A 23,822-nucleotide genomic window follows, 5' to 3' on the forward strand; every position below is an offset into this window, starting at 1 on the left:
AACTACACAAAGAACAAAATACCATATCAAACCCTTTGACTAATCATTTCCAGTTGTGTGATTAGAGTCCGAATAATGGAAGCCTGCACTACATCTCCTTTGAGTACATTTTAAAACAGAAGGTTAAAAAAGATATTTAATAGTATTCCTTTATCACTGACCATGTAAAGGCTGCGGCGAATAGAAGGATCTTGGGAGATAATTTGTAATAAAAAATTTAAAAATGTTTTCAAGTAAAATCAGCATGTCATATTAAGATGTTTTCTAAATAATATATATTTTGAAGGAGAAAATGTAATGAATATATGTAATTTAGTAGCCTTGTCTAAAGAGTTTACACAACAGAGAAGACACAAAGTCAAACCACATCCGTGAAATCACTTTTATTTTTATTTTTTTCCACATAGATGACTTCATGTCAACTACAAAAATCATGAAATGAAGAACTGATTGTAAAACTGCAAACTCAAAATCACTGGAGTGATAAACAGGTTTTCCCCCAGATGACTTTAAAAAAAAATAACCAGGATACCACGAATTCATGTTTAAGTAGTAAACATGTCATATATTTAAAAATAATAAATATAGAATAGCAGTACAGAAACTGATAGCATAAACAGCATGAAGTATATTTCATTTTTAAGACAGATGAAATTTCTAGGCACAGCTTTAGGCATTAAAGAGGACACAGAGGCATAGGTTAGAGTGCGCTGCTCTGTACAAAAATACAGTCTGAATAAATTACATTGCTAGCCATACAATTAGACGTCACTTACCAGTCAGTTCATTGCATGTTTAATAATATACAGGTACATGCTAATCCATATATATCATTTATATTCAAACACATAAGTCTCTCTATATTTATGTCTTTAAAATTTACATGTTGAACTTACAAAAAGCTAAATAATTGTGCAAGAAATCGGAATAACTAGCCCTGCTGAGTATTTTATGCTATATGTGTGTGAGTATATATATGTGTGTATATCTATATCTATAGATGTAGATCTATATCCATAGATATCTATCTAACAATGGGTGTGTGGCTAAAAATTCTGCTTAAGAACACATCTAACAAACCTAAAGCTGCAAAGACATAATGTTAATGTAGGTGAAAATTTCACTTGTGTTTATTCTGATAGACAAAGTTGTATTTTAGATGAGAAGCAACAATTTTCACGTTGTACTGAGATTGTTAGTAACGAAACACTTCCAAATATTAGTGATGGTAGAAATATAGTGTAGGGCTCTTTGCTGGGAAGGGAAAAAAGTCACATAAGAAATCTACTTTTCAGTAAACTGCAAATATGTGTGCCTCAACCTATACCATAGTCTGTCACTTTGAGCTTGTCATATTGACAGAGAACGAAAACTTGATAAGACTCGAGATGTGATATTGGTTTAACAGTACACTGCATCCTCTACTAGGACCAAGAGAAGTGCCTTATTGGTGTCAGCACCAAAGTACTATTCTTTCATTATTCAGGAATAAAGAGATCTCAGAACAGAGAATGTTTAGTTGCTGAAATCCCTATCCAAACATCATATTTCTCATGCTGCTCTGACAATATGCAATTAACTGCAAGACAGTCTGCCCCAGATTTTACTATTTCTCAAAAAATTGCTTCAAAAGACTCTATAATACTATCTTTCTGGAAAATTTCCACTCATAATTTCTAATGATTCTTTATAGAATCATATATTTTTATAAAGGTTTCTGTCTATGATGTATTTATTCGCTTTTGTCTGTCATTGCTAAAGTAAGACTAAACCTGGTACTTCATATTTGTGATTTTATAGAAAATTCATAAGTGTGTTTTTTAGCATTTGGATAATAAAATAGGTTTTTTTTTTTTGGCTGTTGTTTTTGGCAACCATTCTTAAGACAAGCTGAAAGAAGAACTGTGCTTTGGGAGGTAAAACAAATTATTAAATACTATCGATGTGGTCCTGCTCTTAACAGATTTTGCAATACGGTAACATATAGCTACTTTTAAAGTAATTTTTCTAATGCTTCTTTCTGCAAGAGGGCCAAAACCAGAACATACTGTTTTAGTGTCTTTGTTAACAAAAATAATTATTTATAACTTTTATATTAGAACTGTATATTTGATATAAAAATATGTTTATAATTAAGCTATCCAAATTTGTATATTAAACAGAATTAACACAAGTTTGCAGCATGAGATTAGTTGCAAACTTATTCCCTATTATTAATACTTCCTTCCATTGAACAGTCAGTAAGTAATTCCCTTAGCATAAATCCATCCTAAGTGTGTGCACAAATCAGTTAGCCCATCAGTTAACTTCAGAGGACCAGGTGATAACCAGATGAATTCTACTCCTCTACTGAGACATTTAGATATTTATATAAATCTATCGCTATTCCTTTTTTAAAAAAATGAACACATTTAAAATACTTGCAAAAAATAGCAGCCTTCTATTTTAATGAATTTTACACAAAATGATCATCCTAATTGCTACTCTCTTTTCAACTACAATGCTTACAGAGAATCATTAATTTTCAGATTAACACCATTTCAATTTTTATTCTTAGGCAACTCTATTGACACTTTCCAGTGAAACAGTAAAGAACATAGAGCAAAAGCTTTAAGGTACCATACTTTTGTATGGTAAATAAGTATGAATACCAATCTAAGCCTCTTAACAATGTGTACAAGGTTAGTGCTCAAACCACTTCACTAGAGTAAATATTAATTTTACGTGTAATAGGCAAATGTATGTGGAGGGTTAGGGAACAACTAATTACCATTTATACTAATGGTTCACCTTCTATAAAAACAGTGAAGCTTGTTACATACACACACTTGTTTGCTGCAATGTTTGGCAAATGATTTAAAGGGTACAAAAGCAACTCATGCAGATTTCTTTCTGTTTGCCCCAGGAAAAACAGAGATCCTCAATTTTTCCCCAGTCTAGATAGGGCTGAGGCACCAATTTCTAACCACATAATGAGAAGCACATGTCTCCAAGTCTTGACTCTCTTCCCAGGGAGATGCTGATTGCCAAAGCATAACCTCCCATTAAAAAGAGTGTTCCTGAAGGTGGAATGTGTACCATTAACCAGTTACATTCACAACTCCCATTAGATGCTGAAGGGCAGTTCATTTTTCAAGGGCTCACTCAAGCAAATAACCAACAGCCAATGTAGTCATTGGGTAGGATAAGCAGGCGGTAAGGACTCTAACAGTGGAATCCTCATCAGCGCAAAGGAACTTCTAAATGTTGCTTATGCCAACTGCTCCCCTGCAGACAATAGGAGCTTGAGGCAAATCTCATTCCAACTAGTTTCTCACAATGGTTGCTGTCATATAGACCCTTCATTTGTCAAGAAAAACGGTATGAACATATTGGAAGTTTGCAGCATTTGCCTATGTCTAATCAGCTCTCTTAATTTGTGCAGATTTCTAAAATGGATGTAAAAGCTGGTTATGATGTTGACAGCCAAAAGGCAAAAAAGATTAAATCAACTGAGCAAACTGCTTGATGCTCCACAAGTGTTTTAGAAAATAGTAAGTTAGAAAAGATGCAGACATAATCCTTTTGTTGGATGGTGGTGGTTGTTTTCACTTTGAGACTATTGGTTCTAGTAGTAGTCTTCATAGTTCTTAGGGTTCAGGCAATAAAGGATGGCACCCCCAAATGAAAATATAGTTGCACCCCAGGCCAGGCCATAACCCCAGTTGAACTCATGGTAAATTTTCAAGCTCACAGTTTCAATGAACTTGATTGGGTAAAGGACCAGGCTGCAAACCTGTAAAACAACTGAAAGAAAAGCAAATCAAAATTAGAAAATGTTATTTACAGCAAATAAAATAATATAAATATATAACTGTATACGTATGAGAGTAACTTTGTAATCAAATATACATAAAAGCCAAAAATTTTAAAGATGGCTTGTTCTAGATGGTATACTTTAAAATACTAATAATTTTTTGTTTAAATAACTTCTCCCAATATATAAGAATTATCCCATTAATTAGTAAATCATTATTAGTATAGATGAAATAATTAGTGCAATATAATAATTTATATGAGCATACAAAGTAGTGATTTTCACCTTACAAATATAATTATCATTATTATTATGGCAAGTAGTACTAGTTAAACTAAATTGTGCCACTACTAAAACGTGTAAGTAGCTCCTCAAGAATAGTGACCCCAGCCAGGCGCGGTGGTTCACGCCTGTAAATCCAGCACTTTGGGAGGCCCAGGCGGGTGGATCATGAGGTCAGGAGTTCGAGACCAGCCTGACCAACATGGTGAAACCCCGTATCTACTAAAAATACAAAAATTCGCCCTGTGTGGTGGCATGCACCTGTAATCCCAGCTACTCAGGAGGCTAAGGCTGGAAAATCGCCTGAACCAGGGAGGAGGAGGTTGCAGTGAGCTGAGATCATGCCACTGCACTCCAGCCTGGGTGACAGCGAGACTCCATCTCAAAAAAAAAAAAAAAAAAAAAAAAAGAATAGTGACCCCAAAGCCAATTGAAACTCTTGTTATTTATTTATGCTATTAAGGAATTAGGAAATTCAAATTAATTTCTACTGATGCAACTGGTCAACCTGTGAGTGATAATGTGCTTTTGATGTTGTTGCTGCTTTGCAATACTAACTCAGCCCAATACGCCAGAAAGTCCCACCATGATGTCTTTTGCTTACATTACTCTGATCCAAAGCTACTTTCATTATTTTCTTCTCATCCAATCTATGCCTCTTGTCTTTAAAAAGTGGCTTAAAAGTTATTAACAGATGATATTTTCATATCTGTTTTCCACCTACTTTCAAAAAAGAATTAAGTCTATAAAGGCAAGAGAGATAATGGTACAGGAAAACCTAGGCCAATTATGGCTACCATAATGGAGGTCAAAACTTAGCTCTTAGTCCCTGGTGAGATCCTACTTCTCTCAGGGCTAAAGGGAAAATATGATTAGTCATACCGAATAAAACAAACCAAAATAATCAGGAAGGGAATGTTTATTTTGTTTTGTTTTGTTTTGTGTTGTTTTTACTATCTAAAATAAAATGAAATTTATCTTGTGGATATGCACAAGAGATAATGTCTTCCACTTAAAATTCTTAACTTCCTATTAGATCAATTATTATGTAATTTTATTTTAATTAGTTTAACTACAATTAGTTAACTACAGCTTCATTCTCTACCATAGGACAACTTCCATCCTCAAGAAATAGACAATCTTTTTCCCTAAAAAATACAGAGTACAGTTATATTTAACAGGGGTTGGCAAACTACCAAATCTGGTCTGCTGTTTGTTTTTGAAAAAGTTTTATTGGAACACAGCCACACTCATTCATTTACATATTTTCTATGCAACAATGGCAGAGTTGAGAAGCTGCAAAAGAAACCACACAGCTCACAAAGCCAAAAGTATTTACTTTCTTGCCCTTAACAAAAAAAGTTTGCTAACCTCTGATATATGAAATAATTTTAGGGGATAAAATAATTTTTGTTTAAATCATCTGAAAAGAACAAAAATGTGAATAATTAAAGAAAAGGAGGGAACAAATTGACACAGTAAAACTATATACATAAATAGTTTTGATATCGCTTACATTTTTTAAAAAGAACACTAGGTTGGATAGGGTGTTTAATTAAAATGGAATTTTATGTTTTAAAATGTACTCTCATCTATTTTTAGCCCATGTAAAAGATTATTACCAGTATGATGAAGATTCCTAGAAAGTCTACATAACAGTCATCTTTCTCTCCCACAAAACTGATGAAATATAGCAAATTCATGAGGAAATGATTCCTCAAAATTTCTTTCTATAAGGCTCTGGCTAGGTGTCAAAGGACCTACCTGGAACTAGATATAAAAATACCCAACATTTCTGCCGTGTAGCACAACACTGCTCTGAGTCAGCACTTTGCCTACCATTACTACTGAGAGTGGATACACAAGTAAGTTTGTATAAGAGGATACTCTACTGATATCCAAAATAGAAATCAGACCTTCTCAGAAATCAGTCCTTGTTGTTAGGACTCAGCTGACGGCATATTATATGACCCACACTTCATCTATTTCCAGGTAGTAAGTGCTAAAATGTGCATTAATTAAAAAAAAAAGCCCAGTTGGCTCTGTGCCTTTGTGAGGAAAAGGGAGCTTTCATGTTTTAAATGTCTTAAAACTAACAAGAAGTCAATTACTATCAACCATAACTACAGAAAAGAAAATTCCAAAGTTGCCAAGTACATTTGAAAAAAAAAGGCACTTCTCCTTAGGTTTCTATACTCCGGTCACTCATCAAACCTGTACTGACCCTACCAGGATGTGACTGAAACAAGAATGTGAGTTAGGTATAGTAATTCATTTACTCATTCAATAAATGCATCCATTCAATAAATATGAGTGTTTCTAAAGTGATACAGTTTAAGGCATTATTGCTATCAAAAGAGACAAAGCTGCTACTCTCATGGGTAGTCAGTCCATTAGTAAACAAATATAGAATATAATGTCACATATTGCTAAGAGACAAGAAATGCAAGAAAGCAGACAGAACACAGGGATGAGGGCTGCTCTTTTAGATCAATCGTGAGAGAAGGCTGCTCTGAGGAGGAGATATTGAGCACAGATCTGAATGAATTGGGGGTGCAGAACAACATAGTGGGGACTGAGCATTCCTACGTGAAAGGCACAGGCACTGCAAAACTCCCGTCACAGGAGCACATCTGGTGCATTGGAACAGAAGTCAGAAGGCTGTGATTGCAGTACAGAGAGCAGGGAGGGAGAAGCATGAGATATGATGGAAGAGACAGCAGGGGCCTTTCGTGGTTCATGGACAGCCTGTGAACCATAGCTAGGGTCTAGATTTTATTCTACGTGTGACAGGCAGCTGGTAGAAGAGTTTGAGCAGAGAAGTAATAACTAATCTGAATTACTCTAAAATGATTACACCGCTTCTTTTGTGAACTGACTAGTCCCTGGAGTGAGGTGTATACCTACACTGCTTTTAATATTCATTTCAACGTGTTTTATTTAGCAAATATTTGGCCTCCATGGTATAATATAATGATATAATTTCCCTCTAGTGGAGAAATGGAAATACAACTCCATTAGGCTCCACTGGCATACTCTCCCGAACAGCTTTCTTAGACTTTTATTGTGTTGGAGCTCAATAAAAATTACTGTAAAACACTTCATGCCTCTGAATTATTCGACTCCCTTTGGAATCACAGAGAAAAATGAATGTAATAGCAAAACTGAGAAAAATATAATTCTGCATTTGTAAATAATTTTCTCCATGTAATAAAATTCACAGATGTAGGTAAAAATGCCTCCTTGCCTTTCATAGATGCTGTAGAGAGAAGAAAAAAAAAACATAAAGAGTTCAGAAGTCAGGAAAATGCCATTATACTATATTTCTATTTTACTACCAATCAATGAAACAAAATAGGCATTGGATATGGTATTCTCTATGCTCTACCTCAAAGACAACAGAGGTACAGTTCTGGAACATTTTAGAATCTTAAGAGATTTGGGGTTCATTTTATGCCCCCTGCACTTTTTTGAAAACAGGCAATGAAACTACTAACCATGAAACTGTGTGGACCAGAGGCATGACGGGAATGTAGACCTACTAATTCTTGTGTTTTATTCTAGTTTTAAGGGGATATTTTTCAGTGTTTTCAATATTAAAATATTCAAAGCATTGATATTGAAATATTCAATATTTTCTTCTAAGGAGGACATTTCAGTATTTTGACAAACATATATTGGGTGCCTACTGTGTGCTAGATGAAGGGGATAAGACAGATAAGACATGGCCCTCGCCCTTTGATGATTCATACTCTGATGATGGAGACAGGCACACAAGTAATTATAAATCAACGCATTCAACAGCAATAGTAGAGGCATGCATGTTTGCTTATAATACGTTCAACACACATTTACTGAGCTCAAACATTGTGCCAAGTACTGATTCAGCTTAGAGAAAGAAAGGAGGGCTTCAGAGGGACATCATTTGAATTGGTTCTTAAAGGATGGATGAAAGTTGGTCAGAAGAGGCAGAGGAAAGAAAAGACCTCTAGGAAGATGAAGCAGATTATATAGTACTTACAGCTATAAGAGAGTATGGCTAGAAGCAGTTCACATGGGTAAAATGAAGGGCGCATGCACAAGGCTGTATAGTTCATACTATAATACCATAGTGTTTCATAAAGTAATAAACTTTTGTTTCTCTAGGGAGACCATCTGAGAGGTTGTTGTAATTGTATATGCGGTTGGTGTCCTATCCATATATTTTTATCTTCACCACTTCAGTAGATGCTAGCCTGACTTCCAATTGTCAGCACCTGCATTTCTTTGCCTGAGTTACCTCTGGCCACTAAAGCCACTTCAGCTGCCTATGGGGCAGGCCAGGTCCAGAAAATTAACACTGCTCTCCCTTGATTATAACCGACATTTCTCAACCAATGACTCTCCAAATTTGGTGCATTAATACTCCAGCTCCGTAGTCCTCCGAATGAGATAATTCTCGAGGTGCATGTTCTACATCGGTTTTTAAAGTTTCCCCAAGAAGATTAAGCTCCAGCTGCTTCGAGTGACAACTGGCTTGATAATGTAACCTTTTAATGGCTGCTTTCCCATCCCTGTCTCATTTTCCATACTCCTTATCATATCCCTTCTTTTACCTTGCAAATAAAGTATATGCACTTGATTTCTCGTCTCAGGGTTTGCTTCTGAGGAAATCAAAGGGACAAGTGACAAGACCAGATGTTTATTTCACAAGGAGACCTCATGTGTTGTATCCAAGACAGATTACATGGGGAAGACATTAGAGAAGGACAGGCCCCTAGAAGGTCATTCAGTGTGTGGGGACCTGTAGGCAGTGATGACTAAGGTGTCATCAGTGGGAAAGAAAAGTCAGGGAATCTAAAGAAAGACTAAAAGAAAGAACTGAAAAACTATATACTCAACAAGGCAAAAGAAAGGAGTCACATAAACCTCTTAAAACAGTCAGATATTGCCATAGAAAAACAAAATAAATGGGGGAAGACCAAATTTGGGGACTGAGACGTTCCATTTAGGGAAAAGTTGTGGCCTCGACTAAGGCAATAACGATGGTGTACGAAAAAAAGGTATAAAATTAGGAGATAATTTAAACGCAAAGGTTGATAGGCCCTACCAGCCAGGTTGGTCCCTAAATATAAAATTGACATAAAAGAAACAATGATTTGGAGAATAAAAAGCATTTGCCAGTGGAAGGTTAGTATGAAGGTATCAATTTCTTTTCTTTTTAAAATTTTTTGTAACTACTAGTGGCAGCAGTATGAAGTTAATTATTGGAAAGTGATACTATAAATTGTTCTAGCCAAAGTGTAGTTTGATAATGGTACAGGGAAATTAACACGTAATCTAAATATTGTGAATAGAAGAACTCTCTTTTAGTTTGAAATCTAAACTGGACACTGATTTTTCTACCAAAATCTAGACTTGAAATGGTTCCAGCTATCTCACTGTGACTTATAGGACGGTGATGAGGGCTGTAAAACACAAGCCTCTAATCAGAGATAGCTCAGAGATGGAAATCAGCTGCAGGACCCTGAAAAAAAAATCACCTTTCTATAAAAACAATCCTTACAGGCGGCTTTCTGCAGATATAACATAAAGGAATCATCCTTAATAACATAATAAATGGGGATTCTGTATGTAAAATCGAATTATAAAAGAGAATTTTCTGCAATTTGTATTAAAGGCCTTGGAAATAAAGAAAACACTCATCCTACATTCCTGTGGGACATACAAATGACCTGCGGATAGTTCAAAACCAGGCAATAAAAGAAGAGAACCTGGCAAGAGGCAGTCCCTCTAATTTCACCAAGTCTTTAGTGAGAACTGGATGCCAGTTATCAGAATCACATCATATATTACCTATCACTGTCAGTTACACAAAAAGAAATATGCTGTAGTCAACTGTACTGGAAATGTGCACAACTTTCATTATGTGCTATGGTTCAGTCATGCTGCATCGATCAGTTTGTGATCTTTATGACATCTCAAGGTACTGAATGCCTTCAGGTGTTGCTCCCGAGAAACGGAGTAACTGGAGTTACAGGACGGACTCCAACTGTAGTGCACAGCTGGCAACTGAATTCAAAATCAAGGCTGATTCTGCACTGACTTTTCCAATATGTGATATGTACTGAAGTAAAGATAACTGGGGAATCCTCATTCGGGCTTTCAAGTCAGATAGGTATCCTGAATTTAAACCCTAGATGTACAACTTACTAGTTAAAATGACCCTGTGAAATTACTTAATTTTTCTGAACCTGTTTCTTCATTGATAATACGGAGAAAATAAATATCTAACTTTGAGATTGTTATATCAGAGACAGTGTATGTTAAGTGTCTAGCACTGTGGCACACGACAGGTGCTTAATTAATCATTCTCATCAGCATTATTATTATAAAAATATCTAATTCTGAAGTCTAGATTTATAAGACTGGTGAGAAAGAGAGTTGTGGAAAAAAGGACAGTGTTTTAGATGGGCTACAGCAATGGCTAGCTCTTAGCTATTCTAGCAACTATTCAAGAAGGTAATAAGCCCACCCTAAATAAAAGACCTCAGAGAAAAAAAAAGAAGACAAAATCTTTATAATCTGTTTGGCTATCTTTATGAGACTTAATTATCAGTTTTCAGTAAAACCCTTAGAGTATAACACCAAGACTGTCTACTTGTATAGTGTAAGTGTCCAACATATTTATTAAATAAATAAAAACATAAATATATGAAAAAACATCCTTTTGATAATTATTACTTTTTTGAGCTCTTTTGGTCTTAGCTTTGTAGTCATGTGAAACTAGCTGCTTCCTAAGACCCCAAAAGAGAAATTGCTTAAAAAAAACCCTTAATTACAGTTACTTGTTTGTTTACATGCCTGTTTTACCCCACCAGATTATAAGCTACATGCCTTAGTCATTTTTATATCATTCATTCAAAAACTATTTATTGAGTGTATATGAGTATCAGGCATAGCACACGGTACTAAATCAAGTAAGTGTGAAGTCTCGGATAGAGATGTTTCCAAGCGGTAGTAGTAATGTGTCTAGTTTTGATTTTATGTACTGCACATGTCTCGGCAGAAAAAAAGACTTCTATTTTTTTTTTCCTTCAGACAGAGTCTTACTCTGTTGCCAAGGCTGGAGTGTAATGGTGTGCTGTCGGCTCACTGCAGCCTCGAGCTCCCAGACTCAAGTGATTCTCCCATCTCAGCATCCCGAATAACTGGGACTAAGACTTCAAAATATGTTTCGAAATCGTGCTTTCTACTCTATTAGTGAGTATCTGTGGTGATACTGTGGCCAGTTTTATAGGTGTCTAATACTGTGTTTAGCCTGTAATAGGCACCTAAGAAATAGTTGCATAAATAAGTGAGGAAGTCAGTGGTTAATGAACCACTAGATTAAGATTCAGAAGCCTCCCAGGCCCAGGTCTGCGAGTAGCTACTATGCAATCTTGAGCAAGTCACTTAAAGATTTGAATTAGATGTACTTCTGGATTCCTTCAGCCCTTTGGACCTTCGTTTTTATGACACCCCCAATTCTGACCAGCCTTCATGGGTATAAGAAAATGAACACAAACAGTAGGGGGCAGCAGAACACTTCTGTTTTGTATTTTTAGCTCAAACTACCCTTTAAATCCTGATAAATGTAATCTACTCCAATCTTGAAACAGCTTTTAAAAATCCATCTAACAGCCTAGATGGTTTTGTCAGTGTCTTCATTATTGATAGTCACAGAAGCTTACTTTGCAGTCTTCAAATCAGATATGACTGACAGGGCAAATTGAAGGCACCACAGAATATTGCAGTTTGAGTCAAAAAGAACAATATATTCAAAAGTATTTTTATAAATGAAAATTAAAGCTCACATCAAATCATGTATTGAATCATGTATTGGGCTTTTAGTCTGCAAGCACCTTTTCTAAACAGTCCCCTGTCTTTTCATTTCATTGGTTGATATTTTAATCCAAGCTGTGCTTCATAGAATGATGGTTGATAAATTAATTAACATACAACTGACTTCATATAATTGACTTGTCTAATGGTTGGAGTCATACATCACACATTTTCAGGATAACTATGTTTATTTTCAAAGAGATATACATCTTTAAGGGTAAACATTTTGGAATTTGTTTTCAGTTCCTTATCAGAAAAAATAATGCTGCCTTAAGATCACCAGGGGAGCAGTAAAAAAGGGGAAAAAACTGGATGTAAAAAAAGACTGTTAGTAAATACACCTGTTGCAATTCCTAAGGTAATAGCCCTGTCAGGCAGTATTATTTATTCATGCTTTAGTCAGAGGTTTAGAAGCTGCCATTGTGCTCTCTGAAATGCTTAACACTGAAAACTGATAATCTGATAAACCTTTAGCCAAGTTACCTTAAAAATATAGTAAATGCCTCTCAATTTTTATGTAATGCAGCAAACACATACCTCTTCTGCATAAGAAAGGAGGATGGTAGAAAGGTTCATGGAACTTTAATACTCATTTGAAAGTAATGAATCTGTTTACCTGCTGCAAAAAGCATGACCGCAACAGGTCTATAGAAACGCCTTCGAGATCCCACGCAGATAGAAATCAAACCCACCAGGAATGCAATGAGAATGATGGCAGCGCCGCCCAGGAGTAAAGCCAGAGTAGCAATCTGCCAATCTGGAAAGAAAAAAGAAATTGTTTTTGAGTAGTAAGTCCTCAAAGAATCAACAGAACTATGTTCAGCAGCCTTCACCTTGCAGTGGCTCAACAGATGTGATTTTACTGCATGCTAAGCGTCCTTTGGGGTTTGAAATATTTTGCAAAAAAATGAATAAGAAATGTCCTTATTCAGAAAAGTCTCCTATGCTAAGCTCAGCAGAGTTTTTAGACCAGGGGTTTGCTAGGATTTTCTTCCAAGGACTCTATTACGCATTCATGTTAAATCAAGTGTCCCCTCCATGACCTATTTTCAATATTATTATGATTTAAATTTTGATTGAGCAATAAAGTTCACAAATCTTAAGTATAGAAAGTAGAGAAGTTGATGAATTTTTATAGATATTTATACACCATCCAGATTAAAATACAGGGCATTTCTATCACCCAGATTTTTCTCTTGCGCCCCCTCCCAGTCAATAATGACCCTCCCACCTGGGCTACTGAGGACATCCGTCACCACAGATTGAGTTTTGCCTATTCTTAAACTTCATATAAACGGTATAAACTATTTTGTGTCTGACTTTTAAGTTTCTCATATTCATCCATGCTGTTGCATGTGACAGTAGTATATTCTTTTTTTTATTGATATTTCTTGGAAAGCCTTCCTTAACCATATAAAAATCTCCAAAGTTTTTATTTGCCTCTCCTCCACTCCCTCTAAAACAACTCCCCATCAAATTAGCATCATGAATATTGTTTGTTTTTTCCGCTTCTTTTTTATTTGATTCTAGTCTCACTGTTGTATTTACCATCACGGGTGTGGTTTCTAAAATTAAGTATTCCCAGGGAGCCAGAATGGACTCTGAATGGCTGCTCGGCCCCTTCATTCATACACGGAAACAGTAAGCATATATTGACCACTTACTATGTGCAGGCCTTTGTTCACAGATACTTCCAAAGAGTTTCTCACACTCTTAGCAACACACAAACCTTACTGAAATGCATTCATTTCTTATAAAACAAAAATGTAGAAATAGTATGATGAAAAACTGGCTCATTTTCCATTCATAAGAATGGTAAAACATTCTCTCAGAAGAGACAAAGTGAATCTCTGAAAGTACTATACAGGTTGGGAAACATCATATAAAACGATGCTATGGAGAGCAGCAGTTGTTTAAAAGCCCCAAGTGCCTCTTCTGGCCCTCAGTTTAATGTAAGTGCAGAAAATGCAAATGGATTTTAACCTATCATTAAATTGCGATGGATTCTATCCTAAGTACAGAAGTCATGATATTTTGATGCTTCCCTCTGAAATTATCCCCCCAGAAAGCTTCCAAAATGCACTCTTTGTTACGGTAGGATAAACGATGAGCAGAGGAATTGCCAATACCCTAAGATTTTCTTTTATTTATATTTGTATATCCCTGCCTCAAGCATCCTCTTCCACATCTTCTCCTCCTACGAAATTGTGGAAGCTTCACAGGCTCTCAACTAGAACTTGCACTGCAATCAAGAAACAAACAAACAAGGAGAAAATAGAACAAATCCAAACTTCTTAAAATATAAAGATGAGTCACAACAAAGTGGAGAGCATCTTTTTAATGCCATCTATTTGTAACAAAGCCATACAACTTCAAACAAAAGTAGATCTGGCTTTTAACTAGAAGTTAAAAGGATAGCCATACTGGGCTTTTTTATTCCATAACAGCATGTAGCTTTGAATTAAAAAGCCAAAAAAAAAATAGTCCTTACATTTGAAGTCTCTAAATTTCTTGGGAAAAGTTTACACAAGTGCACAATTATATTGCACTTTGGCATGATGGAAAGCCTTCTAAAAACAGGTGTGTAAATTGAAATTTCTGAATTAAAAAAATCAAAGTTTAATTATATAAAAGTGTACAATGAAAAAAATAAAATCCATCCATCCATCCATCCATCCATCCATCCATCCATCCATCCATCCATCCAATTCCTGGAGAGCTTGATTAAGAAAGCCTATGCTGAATATGTTCTAGTTGGTCTATTGCTTTTATAGAATGATTATTACTGTTAGCAACTTTCCCTAAATTATTTCACATAAGTAAAAACTTTAAAGCATTGGCTTCATTTAAATCAAAATGTAACTAAATATCTACCCATATAAAATATCTTAAAATGAAAGTGCAATAGATTGCTTTTTCCTGATCAGCTCTTTCACATAGCTCAATGTGGAAAAAAATGCCACACATTTGACTCTTCACTTCCAGCCATAATTCAAAGAGGAATTAATTTTGATCACTTTTCTCTATTTTAAATATCCTCAAAAAAATAGTTAAAATACACGTTTTGCATTTTTTAAAGACAGTCTAAGGTAGAAAATGATAAGCAAACTTTCCATATAAAGGGCCAGATGAGAAATATTTTTGGATTTATGATTTATGGTCTCTGTTGTACCCACTCAACTCTGCATGATAGTGTGAAAGCAGCCATAGACAATGTGTAAACAAGCTGGCTGTGCCCCAATAAAACTTATTTATTTATTTTTTTGAGACAGTCTCACTCTGTCACCCAGGCTGGAGTGCAGTGGCACAATCTCGGCTCACTGCAACCTCCGTCTCCCGGGTTCAAATGATTCTCATGCCTCAGCCTCTCGAGTAGCAGGGATTACAGGCATGCGCCACCACGCCCAGTTAATTTTTGTATTTTTAGTAGAGACCAGGTTTCACCATGTTGGCCAGGCTGGTCTCAAACTCCTGACTTCAAGTGATCCACCCGCCTCAGCCTCCCAAAGTGCTGGGATTACAGGCATGAGCCACTGCGCCCGGCCCCAATAAAACTTAATCTACAAAAACAGGTGGTGAGTTGGTTTGGACTCCATGGCTGAGCTGCTGTTTGCTAACCATTATACTTCATTTAGCATTTCAAATGTTGAACTTTTTTCTAGGTAAAGATCTTTTAAACTACAAAACACACAATGAAGTTAATTTAATAAATGAATAATACAGGAATGCAAAGTGATGCTTAACCAATACAGCGACAGAAAATTCCAAAAAATTCCTAATCGCATATTGTTACATTTCCTCAATATAGCAATTCTTCATTTCATTTGAAAAACCAGTAAAATGCTATAGTAGAAAGCACCAGGAGAATAAAAGTAAAAGGGACTAGAACCTAATTAGAAAAAGAACCTCCTATAGCATAGGAAATACTTCTAAAAAGTAGATAAACATAACCAGTTCTGGATTTTCTTCTAAATGTCCTCTGTTTATTTTCAGCACTGAGGTTGTGGCTAATGACAAAGTTATCCTAGATGTAAAGCCAACAAGGAGAATCATCAGCATTACCACTGTTGTGATATTTCTACCTTTCCTTTGGTCCACAACCAGAGATATGCCTGCTCAAACAGAAAAGCCATTTTATTTTCCAAAAGAAACTAGAAATGGGCCATGACTGCCACTGTTCTGGCCAAAACCTGGGGCTTAGACTGGATTATTGAGACTATATCCCTGGCGAATGGTGCCAAGTTTTAGAATTGTTGTCATTATATCCATTTGGAATGATTCACTCAGGCCAGTTGCCCAGAATCAAAACTTTAAATTGCTGATCAGTTTAACCTCAATCAGGAAGCTGAAAAAGTGGTTCGATATGGCTAACATAGTCAAGGAGGTCTGAGGTGCATTTCAAAGTTCAGTGTGGGTACTTTGGAGCTGCAAACAGGGCCTGTGGCATCCTATCTCTTTCAGTAAACAACTAGAATCCATTGTCCAAATAATAGTGCCAGCCTAAGAGGTGAACTAAAATCAAGGACTATGTAAATCAGCCAGTTACCATTTCCCTCTCTCTTCCTGAACAAGACTAAGATATGGGGAGTAAAAAAAAGTGAAAAATATTTTATAGACACCTACTAATGGCCATTAAAATAATAGGCTGGGCTTTATATTGACACAGTTAGACAGATATTTACTTACCATCCGAAGTCCAATACTAGATTTAGCAAGAATATATACATGACTTGGACAATTTTATAGTAATATTATGAGACCAGAAAACTTGGTCTACCCTGACTTTTCCACCAAAAGATTTGCATGCCACAAATACTTGCTAATCTACAGTCAGTGTTTGCAAAACAAATTAAAATTTCATAAAATTCTCTGTTTCCAGCACCATTTCTTCAAAAAAGTCATGCATTTTAAGTTTTCACAATCAGTTAATTTCTATATCAGTCTTAGTTGTCCAATTATAGCCTTCACAGTATTTAGTCAAATGAGGTGTTAAGAGTCTGTAAAGATTTATTACTCCGCATTAGTTTTCTACCTTTTTATAAATAATATACCAATACTATAGTGGAACAGTAAACATACACCAGACCTGCAGAACATCAATGACCATGGTACTGTTTTACAAATTGCAGTGCTCTGCACAATTAAAATGCGCCATTGTTCAATGTCGGGCCAGCTGATTGGAAATCTGAGTTTGGTTTCTGAGACCACAGAGAACAGGTGATAATCAGTTTTGAGGAAATAACATACATCCTTGGTTGATAAATTGGTGAGGGCTCGAATGGGATGGGAGGCATGTTTCGGATCTGAAAACCAAACCTGAAATCAGGCTGCCATGTTACGTGTCAGGTTCTCTCAAGAGAATTTTGGCAAAATTGACACAGTGACACACTGGGGGCATTCAAACTGCACCTAAAGAAGTGGAGGCTCAAGATAAGTGTATGCTTCTCTACCAGTGTTTTCTATAACAAGAAAAAAAAAGTAAAAATAAAAAAAAAACTCCAGGAAAATGTATACACATAATGTTATATTCCCCTCGCAGTTACAGGATAAAAATCAGGCAGTCCCTATACTACACCATCAAGTTTAACATTAAGATGCAACTCAGGAACTGATTTCAAGTCCTCTTTCAAGGTATTTTTATTAGCTGGCATCAGAGTTTCCAATGTCTATAAGTGGTTTAGTATTCTGCAGAATTGTGCTGACTTATTTTAGCAGTGTAACATATGAGACTGGTCTGAAATCGCCACTGCATTATGAAAATTCTATGGACCACATTGTAACTGTCCAATTGGAGAATTATCATTCCCTTAGAGAATTCATGATCAAAAGTCACTTCCAATTTTCAGAAAAGACAAAATTTTAACAAGGGTACGTTTTCCATATTTTTGAGCCAAGGGCAATGCACAAAACCAGTTCCTAAAGCTTTCTGCCTCCACTCACCTCATTTAGAAACCTTTCACTTGTCAAACACTGGCTAATTTATTTAACTCTGTAGCTACTGGTTATATGCTGAGATTCATTCTACTATATGTAAATCCCTGAGTACATAATGGCTATTTCTTTTAGAAAATTAGATATAATTAAAAAGCAATGGAAAAACAAGTTTTTAACCTTATAAACAGAAGCCCTACTGTTTAGGTGGGTAGTATTTCCCTCAATGTATTCCATTGTTTTTATGGACGATTCTCACTTTTCCATAATTCTCATCACAAATTAAAACACTGATTTTTAAATCACATTCACATTTGTCAGACTAGCACTTGTATTTTCATTTTTGAACCCCTCCAAAAGGAAATTATATTAACTAAAATTATATCTATAACTGCAATAAAATAATTCACTAGACAACTTGGAACAGTGATTTTTACCTATCATCTTGAATTATAAGTTATATACAAATTCTTCCTAATTCACCCAAACAGACTGGACTATTTTCACTCATTCCCAGCAAACATTCAGCTTTTCTAAATACTTGTATTCATTTGTAGGACATATTTATAGCAAAACATTTAAATTACATTGTTGAGAACATAGTTAAGTTAGTATTGCCAATCCCATTCTATCATCAGGAACCGGAAATAGTGGGATGGTTTAGTACTAAAGGAAAAAAGAAAGCTCAGATACAGAAGAATATTTCAAACTCACATTCCCTAAATTATCCATCTATTCACCAAAGACTACGTCTTTTTCCCAACTAGCTCACTTTGTCAGAAATTATGGCATTTAATTATTTTCACGAAACGTAACTAAAGAATTTATCTTAATATTAATGCTACGCATTTCTGAGTTTGGATAGGAAGGCTGTATCCTCATACACAAAGAATGGAATGCTATTTTGTGTAGAACTATAAACTTAGCCTAACTACTTCTAAAGGTATCAAATGATCTACTTAACTTTTAAAAGTTAGTCTGCATGTGGCTAATGAAGCGGAAAACTGAAACCGTTACTGAGGCAGTTTAAATCTTGGTTTATTGGCGAAGTTGCATTCTGACCTAAATTTGTCAATACTGCATTAATTTTCCACCACTCTGTGATGCAGACACAAAGAAAGGCAGCCAAATGAATTCTGATTCTAATTTCAATAATTAAAATGACCACTTCTTTTATTAAAACAACTGATATCAAAACTATAATTTTTCATGTGCAAAGAAATATTTCTTTGTCTATGAGGATACTGCCTTTCTATCCAATTTAAGGCAAGTAATTATATGTATTTTATACAATTACAATATAAATACTATGTGTGTTGTGACACACAAAGCAAAATAGATGTTTGCAAAAGCAACTATGTTAGATATCCATAGTAGTAATCAGGTTGGCAACAATTTGATTTCGAATACTACCCTTTAGGTCCATTCACAGATAAAGACTGCCTCCAAAGTACAGTGCTAACCTGATTTTAAACTACAGACATAAATGACCCCAGGTAACCATCCAAACAGATGATGCAATAACCTTAATGACCAAAATGCGTGTTAATTTTGCCAAATTTTGGAAAATCCCAGTTGTCCAAAATGCCAGATGGGTTACTAGTGTTTAACAATGACAATTTCATTCAAGATCTTGGAGTTGTTTTATGCTGATGTTAGAAAAAAAACACACATACTTTTTATTTTTAACAAATAATGGAACATTTTAGCTGCTTCATAGAATTCTGTCTTAGACAATTCAGTGGAAATGTAATTAATAATCTAAACACAATAACATATGGTGTTTTTTCCTCAAATAAAACTATTTGAATACAGTATTTAGCAAAGAGCCTTGCTGTTAAGGCAAGTTCCAGTATTTGGACAAAAAGAAAGACACTATCACCCCTAATGACTGCTGTTTCTTACCATGCACCATCTTTGAAAGCTTTCATTAGCATTTGATGGTAACTAGTGTTACCTAACAGGTACTGGTATTTTTCAATAATAATTTCTAATCATGGTATTTCTACAAAGTTGTGATGACTCTGGTATTTTGAACATTGTTCTTTTTTCACTCTTTGAATAAAAACCTAATTAGGTTACAACTTGGAAAACTTGATTATTTTGAAAAGCACAAAGAAAACCTACTACTCCAGGATTAGGAGTGGGTGAAACTTCTTCTAAGCAACTAAAGTTACTGTAATGGGTTTAGGGGAGCTAAGAATAATCAAAGAGTAGAATGAAGAAAGCCAGACAGCCATCCACGATCAGTATAAAGATATCCCTTTAGTAAATATGGAGGAATAAAATTGGCAAAGCTAGTACTCCCACCAGCTCCTTCTTAATGCCCCGCTGCAGAAGTAGAACCTTTGTTTCCTCCTTCACAGCATTTTGCACATTTATTTAATTATTAATAATTTGTTTAAAAGACACCATTTGTTTCACTCATCATTTTATTCTCACTACCTTCCACGATGCCTGGAACACAGACTAACTGGCTGACTTTGTATCAGAATAATGTCTACCCTCTGCTAGAAAATCAATGACTACGTTTCAATGAAGTTAACTCATTGAGTACATGTGAGAAGATGGGAAAATAGAGGGAAGCATTCGAATGTACCTCCCTTTAAGTTACCCAGAGGAGCTAAGAATAGATTCTAGGCTTCATTCACAGAGCATCATGACAGCATTCTGGTGAATATTTGGTTTAGGGACCTTAAACACGACGGCAATAAAATCTTCTTTGATGAAAATTTGAGTTCTTTTGTGTCTGTCCCTTTTTATGTACAGAGAATAAGTAATTCAGGGGTCTCAACTTCTATTTTTTTAACACTATTTTGCCTAATAAACATACATTTTGAACAGAAAGTATAAATATGTGATCTCTTGAAACATGGCTCATTAAAATATCATTTTAAACCTCATAACAGTCAACAAGCTGATAGAGACAAAGGTGATATAGATATTTTTTCCCAGTTCTTTGGAAGACCATGGAGGTTTTGTTGTACATTTTTTAAGTGAGAGTCTTTGGTGTCCACGATTAGAATAGAAAATTGATGATCTACGAGTCTCCCCAAATCACACACAAACTTAGGAGTAAAAACGTTAAGGAAAGGTGTCCTTGTCTAATTTTCAAGGGAGGTGAACCAATAGTTTGAAAAGATTAGTAAAATTTAATTGTCAGTGCCTTTAATGTGTGAGGTTGAAATTCTGCTGAAAGAATATTCAATCTTTTTTGATAAATTAATACATATTTTTAATAAAGCCAGAATGCAATTAAGTTGTTGAATTAAAATTAATATTCATTTAATCAATTTAAGAAACTTACATGGTTGACTTCCACATAATTTGGAAATTCTTTTTCAACTTAAAATTAAGCTATTGTTAGCCAAGCCAAGAGCCAAATCAGGAAGGCAATTCCATTTGCAATTGCCACAAAAAAAAAAAACAAATATCTAGGAATGCAGCCAACCAGGGAGGAGAAAGATCTACAGGGATAATTATAAAACACTGCTCAAAGAAAGCACAGAAGACATAAACAAATGGGAAAACATTCCATGCTCATGGATAGGAAGAATCAATAGCATTAACATGGCCATACTGTCCAAAGGAATTTACAGATTCAATGCTGTTCCTATCTGGCATTCTTCACAGAACTAGAAAACCTATTTTCAAATTCATGTGGAACCAAAAAAAGAGCCCGAATAGCAAAGGCAATCCTAAACAAAAAGAACAAAGTTGGTGGCATCACATTACCTGACTTCAAACTATACAACAGTGCTACAGTAACTAAAACAGGATGGTACTAGTAGTACAAAAACAGGCATATAGACCAATGGAACAGAACAGAGAGCCCAGAAATAAGGCTGCACACTTACAACCATGTGATCTTTGACAAAATTGACAAAAACAAGCAATGGAGAAAAGACTCCCTATTCAACAAATGATGCTGGGATAACTGGTTAGGCATATACAGAAGATTGACCCCTTTCTTACACTACATACAAAATCAATTCAAGGTGGGTTAAAGATTTAAATGTAAAACCCAAAACCATAAACTGTAAACTACGTTGTCAACCCTATAAGACAAGGTAGGCAATACCATCCTGGACATAGGAACGGGCAAAGATTCCATAACAAAGTCACCAAAAGCAATTGCAACAAAATCAATAATTGAAAAATTGGATCAATTAAAGTTAAGAGCTTCTGCACAGCAAATGAAACTATCAACAGAGTACACAACCTACAGAATGAGACAAAATATTTGCAAGCTATGCATCTGACAAAGATCTAATAGCCAGCATCCATAAAGAACTTAAACGAATTTACAAGAGATAAATAAACAACCCCATTAAGAACGGGCAAATGACATGAACAGAGACGCTTTTCAAAAGAAGACATACATGTGTCCAACAAGCATATGCATAAAAAGCTCAATATCACTGATCATTAGAGAAATTCAAATCAAAACCACAATGAGATACCATCTCACACCAGTCAGAATGGCTTCTATTAAAAAGTCAAAAAATAACAGATGCTGGTAAGGTTTTGGAGAAAAGGGAACACTTTACACACAGTTATTGGAAGTGTATATTAGTTTAATCATTGTGGAAAGCAGTACGGTGATTTCTCAAAAACCTAAAAAAAGAACTACCATTCAACCCAGCAATCCTATTACTGGGTATATACCAAAAGAACAGAAATTGTTCTACCATAAAGACACACGCAGGAGAATGTTCTTTGCAGCACAACTCACAATAGCAGACTTGGAATCAATTTAAATGTCCATCAGTGACAGATGGGATGAAGAAAGTGTAGTGCATATACACCATGGAATACTATGCAGCCAGAAAAAAAACCGAGGTCATGCATATTGTGGGAACATGGAAGGAGCTGGAGGCTATTATCCTTAGCACACTAACGCAGGAACAGAAAACCAAATACAGCATGTTCTCACTTATAAGTGGGAGCTAAATCATGAGAACTCGTGAACACAAAGAAGGGAATAACAGACACTGGGGTCTACTTGAGGGTTGAGGGTGGGAGGAGGGAGAGGATCAGGAAAAATAATAACTATTGGGTACTAGGCTTAATACCTGTGTGATGAAATAATCTGTAGAAGAACCCCCGGTGACATGAGTTTACCTATATAACAAACCTGCACATGTACCCCGAACCTAAAATAAAAGTTAAAAAAAAAATTAAGCTTTTTCAAATTTGTTTTGATACAGAGTCTTGCTCTGCTGCCCAGGCTGGAGTGTAGTGGCATGATCTTGGCTCACTGCAACCTCTGCCTCCCGGGTTCAAGTGATTCTCCTGCCTCAGCCTCCCGAGTAGCTGGGACTACAGGAGCCCGCAACCACGCCCAGCCAATTTTTTGTATTTTTAGTAGAGACAGGGTTTCACCATGTTGGTCAGGCTGTTCTTGAACTCCTGACCTTGTGATTCACCCACCTCGGCCTCCTAAAGTGCTGAGATTACAGGCGTGAGCCACCACGCCCGGGCCCCAAGCCGTTGTTTTAACGTACCCCATCATGGAGAAACTTAAAGTAGAAGTGTTTATTTTTAAGCACTAGTCATGGTTAAAATGTAAATTTGATGGTAATAAACATCTGAAATGTATTTATCAACACATATAATTCTATTTTCAGACTTTAATTCTATGTGAAATCAAATCATGGATGATAAATAATGTTACAAAAAGTGGGCAACTATTTCACATGCAGTCCTTCACCTCTTCATCCAAGCTTCCATACATGACATCATTCAACAATCCTTCAAACACCAAGTGACAGTTATCTACAATATTACGGAACATTTTAAAAACCAACCCTCCAAAAATACTATGGCAAAATGTATCCTCTCTATTGAGTGTTTAACATTATATCCTTCCTCATTTTCCTTAATCATGTAATAAATGTGATTAGACTGGATTATGTTAAAAATCTTGTCTATTTTAAACATGTTACAT

At 35.5% G+C, this 23,822-nt stretch overlaps 1 protein-coding gene across 1 annotated transcript in view; it reads right to left on the reverse strand.

Moving 5' to 3' along the window:
* Nucleotides 1-368: 368 nt before the first annotated feature.
* Nucleotides 369-23,822, reverse strand: part of TMEM47 (transmembrane protein 47) — a 30,306-nt gene continuing 6,852 nt past the window's right edge. Inside the window, exons 2-3 of the mRNA XM_054472850.2 lie at nt 12,558-12,698; nt 369-3,786 (exon numbers count right to left, since the gene is read on the reverse strand). Coding sequence (XP_054328825.1) covers nt 3,608-3,786; nt 12,558-12,698 — 320 coding nt within the window. The 3' untranslated portion in view covers nt 369-3,607. The remainder of the gene's footprint in view (nt 3,787-12,557; nt 12,699-23,822) is intronic.

This window comes from Pongo pygmaeus, chromosome X (genome assembly GCF_028885625.2).
Source record: "Pongo pygmaeus isolate AG05252 chromosome X, NHGRI_mPonPyg2-v2.0_pri, whole genome shotgun sequence".
Taxonomy (NCBI): domain Eukaryota; kingdom Metazoa; phylum Chordata; class Mammalia; order Primates; family Hominidae; genus Pongo; species Pongo pygmaeus.